Source organism: Xyrauchen texanus, chromosome 20, assembly GCF_025860055.1.
Source record: "Xyrauchen texanus isolate HMW12.3.18 chromosome 20, RBS_HiC_50CHRs, whole genome shotgun sequence".
In the NCBI taxonomy this organism is placed as follows: Eukaryota; Metazoa; Chordata; class Actinopteri; order Cypriniformes; family Catostomidae; genus Xyrauchen; species Xyrauchen texanus.
In genome coordinates this window covers 23,600,096-23,614,435 of record NC_068295.1, presented here as the reverse complement: position 1 = coordinate 23,614,435, position 14,340 = coordinate 23,600,096, and the positions used below count along the sequence as shown (strand labels likewise).

Sequence of the window (14,340 nt, the reverse complement as noted above, 5' to 3'; positions counted from 1 at the left end):
ATTCTTCTAAAAATCTTTGTTTGTGTTCAGCAGAAGAAAGAAAGTCATGGGATAGCATGAGAGAATTTTCTTTTTTGGGTGAACTAACCCTTTAATAGAAATAAGGTGAACTTAATTACAATGAAAGTTTTTGAGAAGTCACCTTTTTAGGGGTTTCAGTGCAATAAACCAAACATCTCAGACATTTCTCTATGAAGCAGTAAATTCACAAATAGAAAAAATGGTAATCTACGTTATGACTTAAAAAACAAATAAGTATGTTAAATAATATTGATGGGACAAATTGCGAAAAAACAATTGAATGCGTAAAAGTATAATTTGCGCAACAAAAAGACAGATTTACCTTAGTCTGAAACAGCCTATGTATGGTAAGTCAAAGTTTCCGAATAAGAGTAATGTGTACTAATTCTACATACAACACAATGACACCTGGGACGGATAGGTGCGACCTTGGTGTGCGCACATGTTAAGTTTGTACATTTGTGTGTACATTGATTTCACCTCTAAATAACTAAATTCTGCCAAAAAATGACCAACAAATGACTAAAACAGCAACTGCGAGTGGGGTGGCCAATGGGGTGGCCAGGCTTCAGTCCATGGTGGCGACGGCCACCCCATTGGCCACCCCTAGCTCCGCCACTATGCCACTTAATTCTCTTGAGTTTGCAGGTTTCAATAGAATTTTGGAGCGCAGGATGCTGTGCTTCATGTATTCAAGCAGAAAGTGTGTTTCATTTAAAACAACGCCATTGAACATTGAACCGGACACACCTCCCACACTTGCCACACATTCCTTCAGTTTCTCAGTGATCACTGCAGACACAATTACGCACTTCAGCAGAAAGTTTGGAAATTAGGCGTCTTGACGCGCACTGATAAAAATCCCATTGATTGTTTGGAAAACGAACTGTTGCACATATTAATGTTAAAATGGAAAACACTGTGCACAACGAATTGCTGGATGCCCTGTGACTGCAGACAGCTCCGATGGAGACTACTTTGGAACCTCTTTCAACATCTTTTCTTTACAACGAGGAGGATGGAAACGAGACCTCCACCAATCTTTTCGAGCAACCGGACTGGCAGGTGGCACTTTGGGCGATTGCATACTCCTTAATCGTAATTGTGTCCATCGTTGGCAATGTCACTGTTATTTGGATCATTTTGGCTCATAAACGAATGAGGACAGTGACCAACTTCTTTATTGTAAACCTCGCCTTTTCTGATGCGTCAATGGCAACTTTTAACACGGTCTTCAATTTCGTGTATGCTTTGCACAATGACTGGTATTTTGGTTTAGGATACTGTAAATTTCAAAACTTATTTCCAATAACAGCTATGTTTTCAAGCATTTATTCAATGGCAGCTATTGCTGTTGACAGGTAAGCAAAAGGACAAAGCATTTATATAAATAAATTACTTCAAGGTATATTGCTATTTCCATCATCATCCTACATAAGCACCAATTTGCCCTCTGCTTAGGATAAATACAATAGGCTAATATGGGTACATTGCCTATAGTAGGATAATATAGTATAGTCCTCATGGTTACATGAAAATGTTACGAAAAAGCCGTTAAAATACGCTCATGCAAAGTGTAAAATGATTTGTACAATGACTGTCACTTTTCAACTATCATTGTTCTGACTTGTAAATTGAGAACATGTGCGCGCGGAACATCTCCAAACGCGTCAATTATTTAATTTCCTGCACGTACCGATTCATTTTCTCAGCGACTTCAAGTGCATTTACTGCTTGCATGTCATGAATTTGTGATGACCTGGGTAACTAATTCTGATTCCAGCTGAAGGACGTGTAGCGTATGCCATGTGTTCATAAATGAATAAGCAAGACTTCTTAACTCGCATAGGCTACCAATTAATAGTAATCAGAGCCATCCTGTATAAAATGGCAAATGCTTCAGACATATATCCTGCAACATTAACATTCCATACTGCTTCAGTTTGTTAGGCTACTACATTAAATAGGGGGGACCGGGGCTAGTTGTCACACTTTTCTCCAGTGAATATTCTCAGCGAAGGCTTATTTTTTCAAGTATGTACAGACACACAAATCAAAATCCTTGCCCAGGAAAAGAGATACAGCCGTAGCTGGCTGTTAACAATCATGTAATCACTGCACTATGGGGCAAGTTGTCACAATGGAAACTCTTGGGAGTTTTTATGTTTGGTTATTGTTTAAATAAATAATATGTATTTTTACTCTGCGTTTGGGTCCTCATCTCTGCTACACACTGACATTTGGAATTGGACCCAGCAGAGATTTTTTTTACTTTTTTCAACTGGTTGCGGAGCGCACTCAGGGGTGTAAAGTAACGAATTACAAATACTCACATTACTGTAATTGAGTATATTTTAAGTGCTATAACTGTACTTTAACTGCACTATTTTCCCACCGTCTGTGTTCGTTACTTCCCCATCCTGATTTAATTTTTAACTATCCTGCCATGATGAGGATTTAATGTAAACTCAGTCAGTTTGGTCGAAAGTGAAAGTGTGTTGTTGGACATATCAAAAGTCAGACTTGATGTGCACATGTAACCGAACTGAGCACTGTCTAGGCTATATATCATATAAAGGCTATTAATCAATCAACAATAACAAGGAAACGAGAAAACCACTCACTACTTTGGCTGAATAACTTAAGTAACTTTAAAAGTATTGATGTAATAGAATAAATGTAATAATTGTATAAATGTAATACAATTTTGTATATATAATACTGACCCCTGATGTGGAGATTGTGTTAATTTGTATGATAAATTACCAGGAAAGTAAAGATGATAAAATCATTCATAATTATGATTTGACTTTATCATGTTTTTTTTTTTAAATGCCAGAAACATATCAACATTTGTAGAGCAATACTTCAAACAGAATATTCCACCAGACACAAACCTCAGAAAATTGTGCATCATGCATGAGAATGAGAACACAATTATTTCTTGGCTTAAAAGATACAAGAACTAAATCAATGTTGAAAATTGTATCTCAATAGGAGGACAATGTGGCTCCCCATGTTCTATTAAAGAAATAATTCACACAAAAATTAAAATTATCTCATCATTTACTCACTCTTATGCCATCCCAGATTTGTATGACTTTCTTTCTTCACATATCTATGATACTGTAAACATCATATATATGATTCTTCATGCATATCGCCATCTACTGGACAGGGACATAAATATTGATCTGTTTCTCACCCACACCTATCATATCACTTCAGAAGTCATGGATTTAACCACTGGATTCACATGGATTAGGCTACTTTTATGTTGCATTTATGTACTTTTTGGAGTGTCAAAATTATGGCACCCGTTGAGTTGTATTGTATGTACCTATAGTGCTAAAATATTCTTCTGGAAATCTTAATTTGTGTTCTGAAGAAAGAAACAATATATGATTTATTGCCAGACAATTGGGGAAGTAACGAACACAGACGGTGGGAAAATAGTGCCGTTAAAGTACAGTTATAGCACTTAAAATATACTCAATTACAGTAATGTGAGTATTTGTAATTCGTTACTTTACACCCCTGAGTGCGCTCCGCAACCAGTTGAAGTAAAAAAAAAAAATAAATCTCTGCTGGGTCCAATAGGGCCAGTTCCTAATGTCAGTGTGTAGCAGAGATGAGGACCCAAACGCAGAGTAAAAATACCTATTATTTATTTAAACAATAACCAAACATAAAAACTCCCATGAGGGGGAAAACAACAAAAACTACTCTGTAGGGTAAAACAGGAATCCAGGCTGGGACAGAGGGGAAACAGGGAGTCAGGACCGACTGGACCAGGTTACGGGATCAGAGATTCAGGAACGACTGGAACACTGGAACACTGGAACACTGGAACACATACAGGACCAACCGGAGAACAAGACGAACTGGCACTGGACAGCACACACAAGGAGAATAAAATAGGGAGTGAAATCAACCGGGTTAATATTGGGCAGGTGTGACGAATTAAAACAATAATGAGCAAACAAGGAGGTGACATAAGACAGAGAAGAAGGAGGCGAAACAGAAATAATAACAAAGCTGTGTGTTCTCACAAGAAGGCAAAAGATCCGATAGGCATGAGTGCACATTGCCAAGACAAGAAGGCAATATACACTCGTGCCAGTCGAGAAACAAGATGAGAGAAGACCCTTTTGTGAGAGTTCGGCCACACATACACACTCGACACCTCACCAAGTGAACAAACCTCAGCACAAACATAAATATAGCTCGCGACGTAAAACTCGGGCAACACTCGGATGCGAGAGACAGACACAAAGGCCCACTTACTGTAGATTATCGATGTGAGGGCATGCAGCTAAGATGACACAAGCATGATGCTCATCAATAAAAGTTAGACAAGGTGTACGAATGTCCAGGTCCTGAACCGAACTAGACAGGAAGTCAGAAGCCAGACAAGAAACACAACACACTGAAGAGCTCACGGCCGGGAATAAAACAGAGACTGCACGCTCACACAAAGACTGACAGAGAGACAGGACTATGACAAGTATGAATAGTGAATTTCTATAATGGAAATGCATTTGAATTATATTGCACCTAAGTGTTAGCGTAAGTCCAATATGACATTCATAAAAAATACTAATGAAATGTAGTTTGTGTGGTAACATCTAAATGAACTTGTTTTCTTCAAGTCAAAATATTATTAAACAACCTGAGTACATTATGTTAAACCAACAAAACACATTTTAAAAGTTAGATCAAGTAGAAAAAGCTAATTGAGGCAACAATTGCAGGTAACCACTTTGATAATTTTAACCTAATACAACCAGAGGTGTGTTGAGTAGCCAAAAACTGTACAAGTAACAGTATAATTAAATTATAAGTACAATTACTTCAGAAAAATAATTACTCAAGTAGAAGTAAAAGTACTGACATAAATAATTACTTGAGTAAGAGTAAGAAAGTATCCAATTACTCAAGTAGTGAGTAACTCATTACTTTCACAAATGACATAATAGACATTTACTCCCCTATATTCCATTACATAATACACATTGAACATGTATTATAGAACTATTATTAATGGAAATTCTGTCATCATTCACCATCATGTTGTTCCAAACCTGTATGACTTTCTTTTTTCCATTTAACACAATAAGGAGATATTAGACAAAATGTTTGCCTGAGTCACTATTTACTTTCAGTTAATGTTTTTTTCTCCATATTTTGAAAGTGAATGGTGACTGAGACTGTCAGTCCCTAACATTCTGTCTAACATATTTTGTGTTCCACATAATACAAACCATCACACTGGTTTGGAACAACATGAGGGTAGAGAAATGATGACAGAATATACAATTATGGATGAGCTAACACTTTAAAGAGATAGTTCACCCAAAAATGAAAATTCTCTCATCATTTACTCATCCTCATGCCATCCCAGATGTGTATCACTTTCTTCTGCAGAACACAAATTCAGATTTTTCAGAAAATAATGTTTGAGCTCTGTAGGCCAAAATTTGAATGCACCAAAAAGCACATAAAGGCTCCATAAAAATAATCCATAAGACTCCAGTGCTTAAATCCATGTCTTCAGAAGTGATATAATAGGTGTGGGTGGGATCAATATTTGTCATTTTTTGCTAGAAAGCAGGGGGTGATATGCAGAGAAGAATGTGAATCACCAAAAACACAAGAAGAAGAATGTGAAAGTGATCTGTTTCTCATCCACACCTATTACATCACTTCTGAAGATATTGATTTAAACACTGGAGTCTTATGGATTACTTTTATGCTGACTTATGTTTGTATGTTTAGCTTTAAAATGTTGCCACCCATTCACTTGCATTGTATGGACCTTTCTTCTAAAAATCTTAATTTGAGTTCCGCAGATGAAAGAAAGTCATACACATCTGGGGTGGCAAGATGGTGAGTAAATTAAGAGAATTGCAATATTTGGGTGAACTATCCCTTTAAGGGCTCTTGTCAGATCTGGATGAATTTGTCAATTAGAAGAGAGGTTTGGAAATATTTCTAGTAATTATTACAGTGAAAACGTGAAAATGTCGCTCAAGGACATTATATATAATGCTGAAATAGAAACCAAAGCAAGATCATGCTTTATTAATGCCTTCTTTTGCTATTTCATAGCTTTTAAAGTCCTGTGTGGATTCTAATTTCAGTGTAGTTACAGTTTTCAGTGTCATAAGTATTTAGATATTTAGTTCTGTACAGCAGTACAGCCGCTCTCTATATGCAGAGAACGTAGCCTACGTAGGGCACCAACTCCAGTTGCGGAACACTCGTTGTGCCTGAATCTGCCACCTATCCACTATATAGTGCACTATTTCGAGTGTCCGCTATTTTGATATTTGAGTGCCCTCTCACACATCTGCCTGTCATCACCTGTGTCTTACCTTAATGCCTTTCCGGTGATAATGCCCTTACTTCAATCATACTTCTATCTCCTATTATGTGAGATCACATTGTATGGTCACTTATTCCTAATATCAACTGTTTCACATGAAACCTCAAATGCAATACATTGATTGCATGAGATTAAGTTTGTCTGTATGAGTTTGTAAATGGCGGCCTGTGCCCTTTTGTAGTGTGTACATACTATTTCTCATCAAACTGTGATAAACGTGATTAAATTAAGTATATATAAGTCTGCCATATGTTGCCACCCCTCAAAAATTCCTGCCCCCCTCTCGCCACCCCATAAATATTTTTCTAGATCCGCCCCTGCATGCGGGACAAAGCTCACTGATATATTGCTGTACTGATTTCAAAATGTACCCTTAAAAACTGATGTCTTAAGAGCCCAGTTACAGAATCACCCTGAAGATGACCATCTCATTACACAGAAAAGCCCGCATTAGAATTAGAGCCAAAATTTACCTCGACATGTTGCTTTGAATTGAAGCTGTGATTTTAATCTTGAAATATCAGCTTGTCTTGGTGTTGAATGAAGGCATTGCATTACAAAACTATTCTGTTTTTTCACTGTGCGGAGCGAAGAAAATGTTTCACTTTGTTTGAAGAGTTTGATGCTGCTGCAGTGATTGAGTGACAGTCTGTGACACCGGCACAGCGTGCGCAGCTGTGTGAACTTCCTCTTGTAAAGTCCCACTCAATAATCTCTCAATAAATTACACATTCATTAAAATTAAACCCAGTAATGTAACGACAGTAACACCACCCATTGTAAAGAAGTAAAAGTAAAAAAAATTCATTAGAAATGTGCTTGAGTGAGAGTAAAAAGTACCCACTTTTAAACCTACTCTAAAAGTAAATTTTCCCCCAAAAACGTACTCAAGTAAATGTAACGGAGTAAATGTAGTGTGTTACTACCCATCTCTGAATACAATTTTAACTTAATACAATACTTACAGGGTGAATTCAGCCAATATATGATAGTTCTTCATAACAGTAATAGTCATGTTGTGTCACTGTCATAGATAATCTACAAATGTAGTCTTTGTCCAGAGGAAGCAAGCCTGCATTTAAAGCCATGTCACTTCAATACCATCTGTTTTGAGTAACTAAAGATGGTATTAATCTACAGGTCCAATCATTTATATTTGCAAATGGTTAGTTATGGTCTTGTGGCACACTTACAAAACTGCTTTGCTCTGACTTTTGTTTTAGCTTACTGTTGTCTGTACTAATGATGACATCAATATCTGCTTGCACAAAATTAGAGACTAGTCATATAGTGTACTAGATGACAATAGGGGAGAGAACAAGATGAACACTGTTGTTGTAATGACAGCCTTCCCAATTTTGTTATCCTCTTATAAATCACCATGTTTTGTTGACTATCACAGATATATGGCGATAAACCACCCCCTGAAGCCAAGGCTCTCCTCCACTAATACAAAAGTTTTGATCGGGGTAATCTGGGCTGTGGCATTTTCTCTGGCTTTCCCCCAATGTTATTACGCCAGTACCAAATTCTTTTTCCCTCGGAATATCTGTATGGTGGAATGGCCTGACGATTATGGAGGAAAACATCATCTCTCGTAAGAAATTTGTCCAAAAATATTTATTCACATAAATAGTTTCACAGTTTTAAGTGTATTTGCATTTTATGGTAGCTCCATTCCCTTATAATATATATATATATATATATATATATATATTGTTAGTGAAGTGTTTTTCAAACAAAGATTTGACTTAAGAATTATGATTAATTTGATTAGGTACCAGATTGCTGTGATTATCCTAATCTACTTGCTCCCTCTGCTGGTGATGTTGGTGACCTACAGTCTGGTGGGCCAGAGGCTGTGGGGCAGTGAGATCCCTGGAGAAGCATCAGACCACTACCAGAACCAGATCCAGGCAAAACGCAAGGTCAACAATGCTTGTATTTATCATGAAACTTTGTAAATCTTGGTTATTTTCTTATCTATTCATTATTTATTTATTACTTTAAATCTTATTTATTATCTCTGCATCTACAGTCATTAATACACCCAATAAACACAACTTGATGGCAGTGACAATTTTCTTCTATAAGTATCTTGTAACTGTAGAGAGAATACAACTTTTATATACATATAATTTGGTGTAAAAAATATGTAACTTACATGATTATAGATAAAGTTCAAAAAAAGGCTCAAAATATCAACGGTGAGACCTGGGAACGGACAGAAAAATTGCTTTGTCTGGCCAGGAAATTAGTTATTAGCTCATTTTAATTATTTTGTCCTTAATGACAAGCCTATTAACTGGCCCATTTCATCAGTGGTTCCAGCCAATGCATTGTTATTGGATTTTAGCTCTTTGTGAATAGAAACCAAGAAAGACTCATGCCATTTTAACAATTTGTTAAAGGTTGTGAAGATGATGATAGTGGTGGTGATGACCTTTGCAATATGTTGGCTCCCCTACCACATCTACTTCATCCTGGGGAGCTTCAACAGGGACGTATACAATCAACACTACATCCAGCAGGTCTATTTGGCCATCTTCTGGCTGGCCATGAGTTCCACTATGTATAACCCTATCATCTACTGCTGTCTAAACCAAAGGTAATAACAGACTACAGTACCACTTATGCATGAATGAGATGTTGGTCTTATAATCACATGGATATTTAGTGAAGCTTTAAACTTAATGTCATCATGAACTCATTTTTACATACCGGTACATTATTGTATAATCAGCTTTTCTTTTTATCTTTTTTTAATTGGATGAATTTGGGGTAAATGTAAGACAAGTTTTCATTTAAATTCAGTGATTTTGTATACATCTTATTTACCATTTTAAATTGGCCTTAAATTGCCTTAAATTGCAGTATGTTAGAATCCATTATTTTGGTCACACATTATACACACAGTTTTTTTTTGCATATATACAGTGAAATTTATTAGTTTTCAAATATTTCAGCTAAGCTGGGGTCAGAGTGCAGGGTCAGCCATGATACAGCGCCCCTGGAGCAGATAGGGTTAAGGGCCTTTCTCAAGGGCCCAACAGCAAGGTGGTGAGAGGCTTGAACCCCCAAGCTTCTGGTCAGTAAACCTGAGCCTCAACCACTGAGCCACCACTGCCTCACCGCCCCCCATGTTTATACCCTTAGGGGACTGCATTGGGGTGCTTGGGGTCTGTGAAAAATATCAGTGGAAAAAAAGTATATAAAATGTAATAAGTAATAATAATCTAAAAATTTAAAGAGTAAAATAGTTAACATTTACAGACGTTATTACAGTTTTATTCTGTTGCTGGGAAGATTGTACGATTTATTGTGATTAATCTATTGACAACACTAATTTTAAACAGTAAGAAATGAAAACAAATCTGCATGTAGTTCTGAGAAAAATATATTTCTTATTGATTTTGAAGTGTTCATCTTTCTTCCCCACTTGCAGCGTTAAAAGCTGCCCTGAAACAATATTAATGTGAAAGCACTATATAAGTGAACTGAAAATTATTCTCTTTAGATTTATACTTCTAAAAATACTCTAATAAAGACTTTTATGCAAAGTAAATATTTTCCAGCTGATATTTAAATTATTTATTTTGGTTTTAGTACAACGTCAACATAAAAGTCAATTATTTACATTAATTTAGCATTTTGGTAATTGTTAAACAAAACTTTTTCTTTATAAAATTTGTACTATTTGTCTTAAACGTTATAAATGGGCAGTTATACATGAAAATATATAGCTGCCTTTATCTTTCATGAAGGGGATCCCTCATAAGGAAATCGTAATATTTGGGTGACCTTATAAACAAAATTTTGAAAACTCTTGCTCTAGATAAACCCATATCAGTCGACCACTAATTATCCGTGTTTTCTTTTTACAATTTCTCTTTTAATGCACATGAAATTTGCATCTAGTATCTGCTGTCCTTCTGTAGATTCCGCTCAGGTTTCCGCAAAGCATTCCAGTGGTGCCCCTTCATCAAGATTTCTGAGGAAGACAACATGGAGCTGCAGCACATGAGTACCTTTCATATGAGATACCGTTATCGCACAGTGTCCACCAGTGTGGTGGTCCGTAACATTTAAACGAGCCAGAAGATACCACTTCTAAGCTAATCAAAGCCTGAATATATTTCAGAGAAGGGAAAGAGAGGGAGGAAATACACCTGTTGGCCACACTTTGTATTCAGTACCTCACATACCCTTTGAATTTGTATTTTCCTCCTATTGTGTTCTATGATGGGCTTTACAGTTGGAGTATTAATGTACAGTACATCCATCATGGCATAAGCATCAAGCCTTATTAGTATCTGTGTTGCTGCTCAAAGTACTAGCATACGTATAGATCAATGTGTTCTGTATATATTGTATACCTTTGTTGTTTCATAAACCATCATATAGAGCAATGCATTTTTCAAACTGTTAATATTAGTTAAATGTTAAGTGACAGTTCGTAATGTAAAAATAGAACATTACATTTGTCTTTGCTCCTGTACCCTAGGTTAAGATTATGGATTGCTGAGAGATACTGTCAAGTGTAGTACTATAACTGTTGGTTTATATTGGCAGTGTTGGAGCAAGAAAGAAAATGAGAAGGGAAAAGATGTTGCATAATTATATATATAGTGTTTAACAAACTGAAAAATGATTTCTATAAAGGCAAGCAAACACACACTCACTGAGCACTTTATTAGGAACACTATGGTCCTAATAAAGTGCCCGATATGGTCTTCTACTGTTGTAGCCCTGTTCAACGTGTTGTGCATTCTGAGATGCTATTCTGCTCACTGCAATTGTACAGAGTGGTTATCTGAGTTACTGTAGCTTTTCTGTCAGCTCCAACCAATCTGGACATTCTCCATTGACCTCTCTCATCAACATGCATTCTATTTGCAGAACTGCCACTCATTGGATGTTTTGACTCCATTCTGAGTAAACTCTAGAGACTGTTGTGCGTGAAAATCCCAAGAGATCAGCAGTTACAGAAATACTCAAACCAGCCCATCTGACACCAACAGTCATGCCACGGTCGAAATCACTGAGATCAAAGTTTTTTTCTGATGGTTGATGTAAACATTAACTGATGCTCCTGACCTGCATCAGCCTGATTTTATGATTTCCACTGCTGCCACATGATTGGATGATTAGGTAATCTAATATACAGGTGTTCCTAATTAAGTGCTCAGTGAGTGTATAAGAGAATAGAATCCTTTATTTTGGTCACACATTATACACACAGTTTGTTTTGCATATATACAGTGAAATTTATTAGTTTTCACATATCCCAGCTAAGCTGGGGTCAGAGTGCAGGGTCAGCCATGATACGGCGCCTGGAGCAGATAGGGTTAAGGGCCTTGCTCAAGGGCCCAACAGTGGCTTCTTGGTGGTGCTGGGGCTTGAACCCCCAACCTTCTGGTCAGTAACCCTGAGCCTCAACCACTGAGCCACCACTGCCCCCCTACAGACATATAAAGTGAGGTTTATAATAAACCATACAGACATATTTATGTTGTACATGTACTGTAAATAGACAAGCCAGATCATATTTCAGTGGTGCTAAATGTTTACATCATGTATTACCTTTAACATACAGTACATCTTTAAGTAGATCCTGAAGGGTGAGGGTCAGAAATCCCTTGTCTCTTCAGATATATCAATACATATATATATATCCTTTTATATCAATATCTATCTATATTCTGTTGCTTAACTTCTTTAATAAAATGATGAATTAACTATATGCATGATCACATAATCAATTTAATTTTTCTTATGCATAACTGAAATATACGCTGAATCATATGTGTGTTAAGAGTTAATTTTTGATTTCATGCACATTCCTTGAAGCCTCTCTCTCTGTTCTGCACGGAGGCTGACTTGAAGGTTGTCTTGGGAATAAGCTTGAGATGAGGGGGGGGGGGGGATGTTAAACATATGTTCCAGATGTATTCTGTGCTTGATTTTTACCTGTCCATGACTAATTATATGATTTAAAATCCTATGTAATAGCACTTGAATAAGTAGAAGTGTAAATGTTCTCTTATTATCTCTTTAAGGGAAGGAATGCATGTTATTTCTTTCTTCTCCTTTGCCTGAGGGGTGAATATTTCTTATCTCACTGTTTTGGTTAAAATGACCTGATAAATGTGTGCTCTGGTTCCCTTATGCACAGAGAAACACTGTCGTTCGTCAGTGTTTCGTGTGTGCGTATTGACCTTCTACCCAGGTTTTGAACCCAGGGAGACACAGCAGGCAGACTCGAAGACGCCCGAGACCATCTGCGAGGTCACTTCAGATGTAAATCTCGGGCCAGGACGACAATTGTGCTGATTAATGTTGATGTGCTATAGCTATCTATATGTTGTGACTTTATGCTCTGTTAGCCAATCAGGAGTGAAATAATAGAATGTACTCCTTGCAAATGGTATAATTGATGTAAGATTTTGTGTAATGTATGAGTTAGCTTTCGATCTCCTCGTGAGACTTTGCCGCTGGCTGTACCAATTTCACTGCAAACTATTCTTCAGTAAATTTTGGATTCTTTAATTGAACTTCTTGACTCCTGGTTTTCTTTCTCCATATCTGGTCTGGGTCATAACTGTTATACCCCTAACAGTTTGGTGGAGGATTTAGCGGGCAATCACTCCGTGGTGACATCTCTGGCAAATCAGCAAACAAGGTAGGAAGCTTTTTATTAATTGTTAGGGCTGTCTGACTGGAAGAGATTTTGAAGGGGAGCGGGAGAGCTTCACTCCGACGAGGCCTGTGAAGAGTAATTTAATTATACTATTGAGAGTATAAGAAGTCGCTGAGAGAGCTGTTTAAGGGGCAACAGCAAACAGCGCAAGTGAAACGTGCTCTGTGAGGGGGCCCAGGTGGGCATGGGTGTAGCACCACCCCGGCAGAGTGCGTCCCTGGACGAGAGGTCCAGTGGCACCGTAAACCTGCTCAGTCTCTTCCAACTCAGATAGGGGTACCCCGAGCTTAGTGAATAAGGCAGTTAGGGATTCAGATATTAGTTATAAAATAAAATAAAATACAATAGGGATTGTTTTGCCAGGGATGCATCAGGAGCGGTCCCAAGTAAGTAAATAAATTGTGACCCTAATTGGTATGGATCAGTATATGTGACCAGGATGTTTGTGAAGAATACTTTGTGGTGAAATTGGTAGAAATCCAGTATTGTTGCTGCTATAGTTAATTTATCCACGTAAAATATTTGCTGCTAAAATCTTTTCGGTAGTGATTTTCAACTGTGACCAAGAAAAATGTCTGATAAAGGGAATATTCTGAGTAGTTCTGACCAAAACGAGCAGGGCACACGCTGTAAACAGCTCCGCTCTGACGAGCTCAAATCAAAGAAATGTGCACAACTCATTAAGAAAATGGTCAGTCAGGGGTTTGATTCTGATTGGAACGTCATGCAGCAGATTGACTGGCTGCAGAACGAAAAAGACGCTGATAGGGCCAAATATCTATCCGTGTTTGCCTATTCATGGATTTGTAAACTGGGTGGTATACCCTTAAACCATGAAAAGGCAATTCCAAATATGATGGACGGATGGTCTAGTTTGATTGCCCAGCGTGATAGAGTGGCAAAAATTATTGGGCAGGAAGTCGGCTGTGATTTGTGTAGTTTGAGTAAGGGTTTTGAGGCTGTTTGTGAAAAAGCAGAAAGTGCTGTGAAAGATGAGACAGTTCTCTGTCCTTCCTTGGCCCCCACCTTCCCTTCCCAGACTGCTCAGGCAGCGGCTGCTTTCAGCGCTGTTGATCATACTGATAATCAGAACGATGGGCCATATGCTGAGGCGTGCAGATTGTTGAATGTGGCTGTTTCGCGCCCCCCACCTTATAACATTTCAGAGATTCCTGCCGTGCAAGCAAAGCAGATTAAGCAAAAACCGGGGGCCAGAAATCTTAACTTGTCC

The 14,340-nt window shown here is 37.6% G+C and overlaps 1 protein-coding gene across 1 annotated transcript; it reads left to right on the top strand.

Annotated features, from left to right (window-relative positions):
- Positions 1 to 987: 987 nt before the first annotated feature.
- Positions 988 to 10,498, top strand: tacr2 (tachykinin receptor 2). Its single transcript, XM_052150610.1, has 5 exons — positions 988 to 1,382; positions 7,812 to 8,006; positions 8,187 to 8,337; positions 8,821 to 9,017; positions 10,348 to 10,498. Exons 1-5 carry the CDS (start codon positions 988 to 990, stop codon positions 10,496 to 10,498), a joined length of 1,089 nt encoding a protein of 362 aa, XP_052006570.1.
- The last annotated feature ends 3,842 nt before the right edge of the window (positions 10,499 to 14,340 follow it).

Excerpts from the sequence above, each read along its gene's own strand:
- tacr2 (XM_052150610.1), top strand. The coding sequence starts at position 988 with ATGGAGACTACTTTGGAACCTCTTTCAACATCTTTTCTTTACAACGAG. Across the intron at positions 1,383-7,811 it reads GCAGCTATTGCTGTTGACAG|ATATATGGCGATAAACCACC; the intron begins GTAAGCAAAAGG and ends TGACTATCACAG. Across the intron at positions 8,338-8,820 it reads AGATCCAGGCAAAACGCAAG|GTTGTGAAGATGATGATAGT; the intron begins GTCAACAATGCT and ends AATTTGTTAAAG.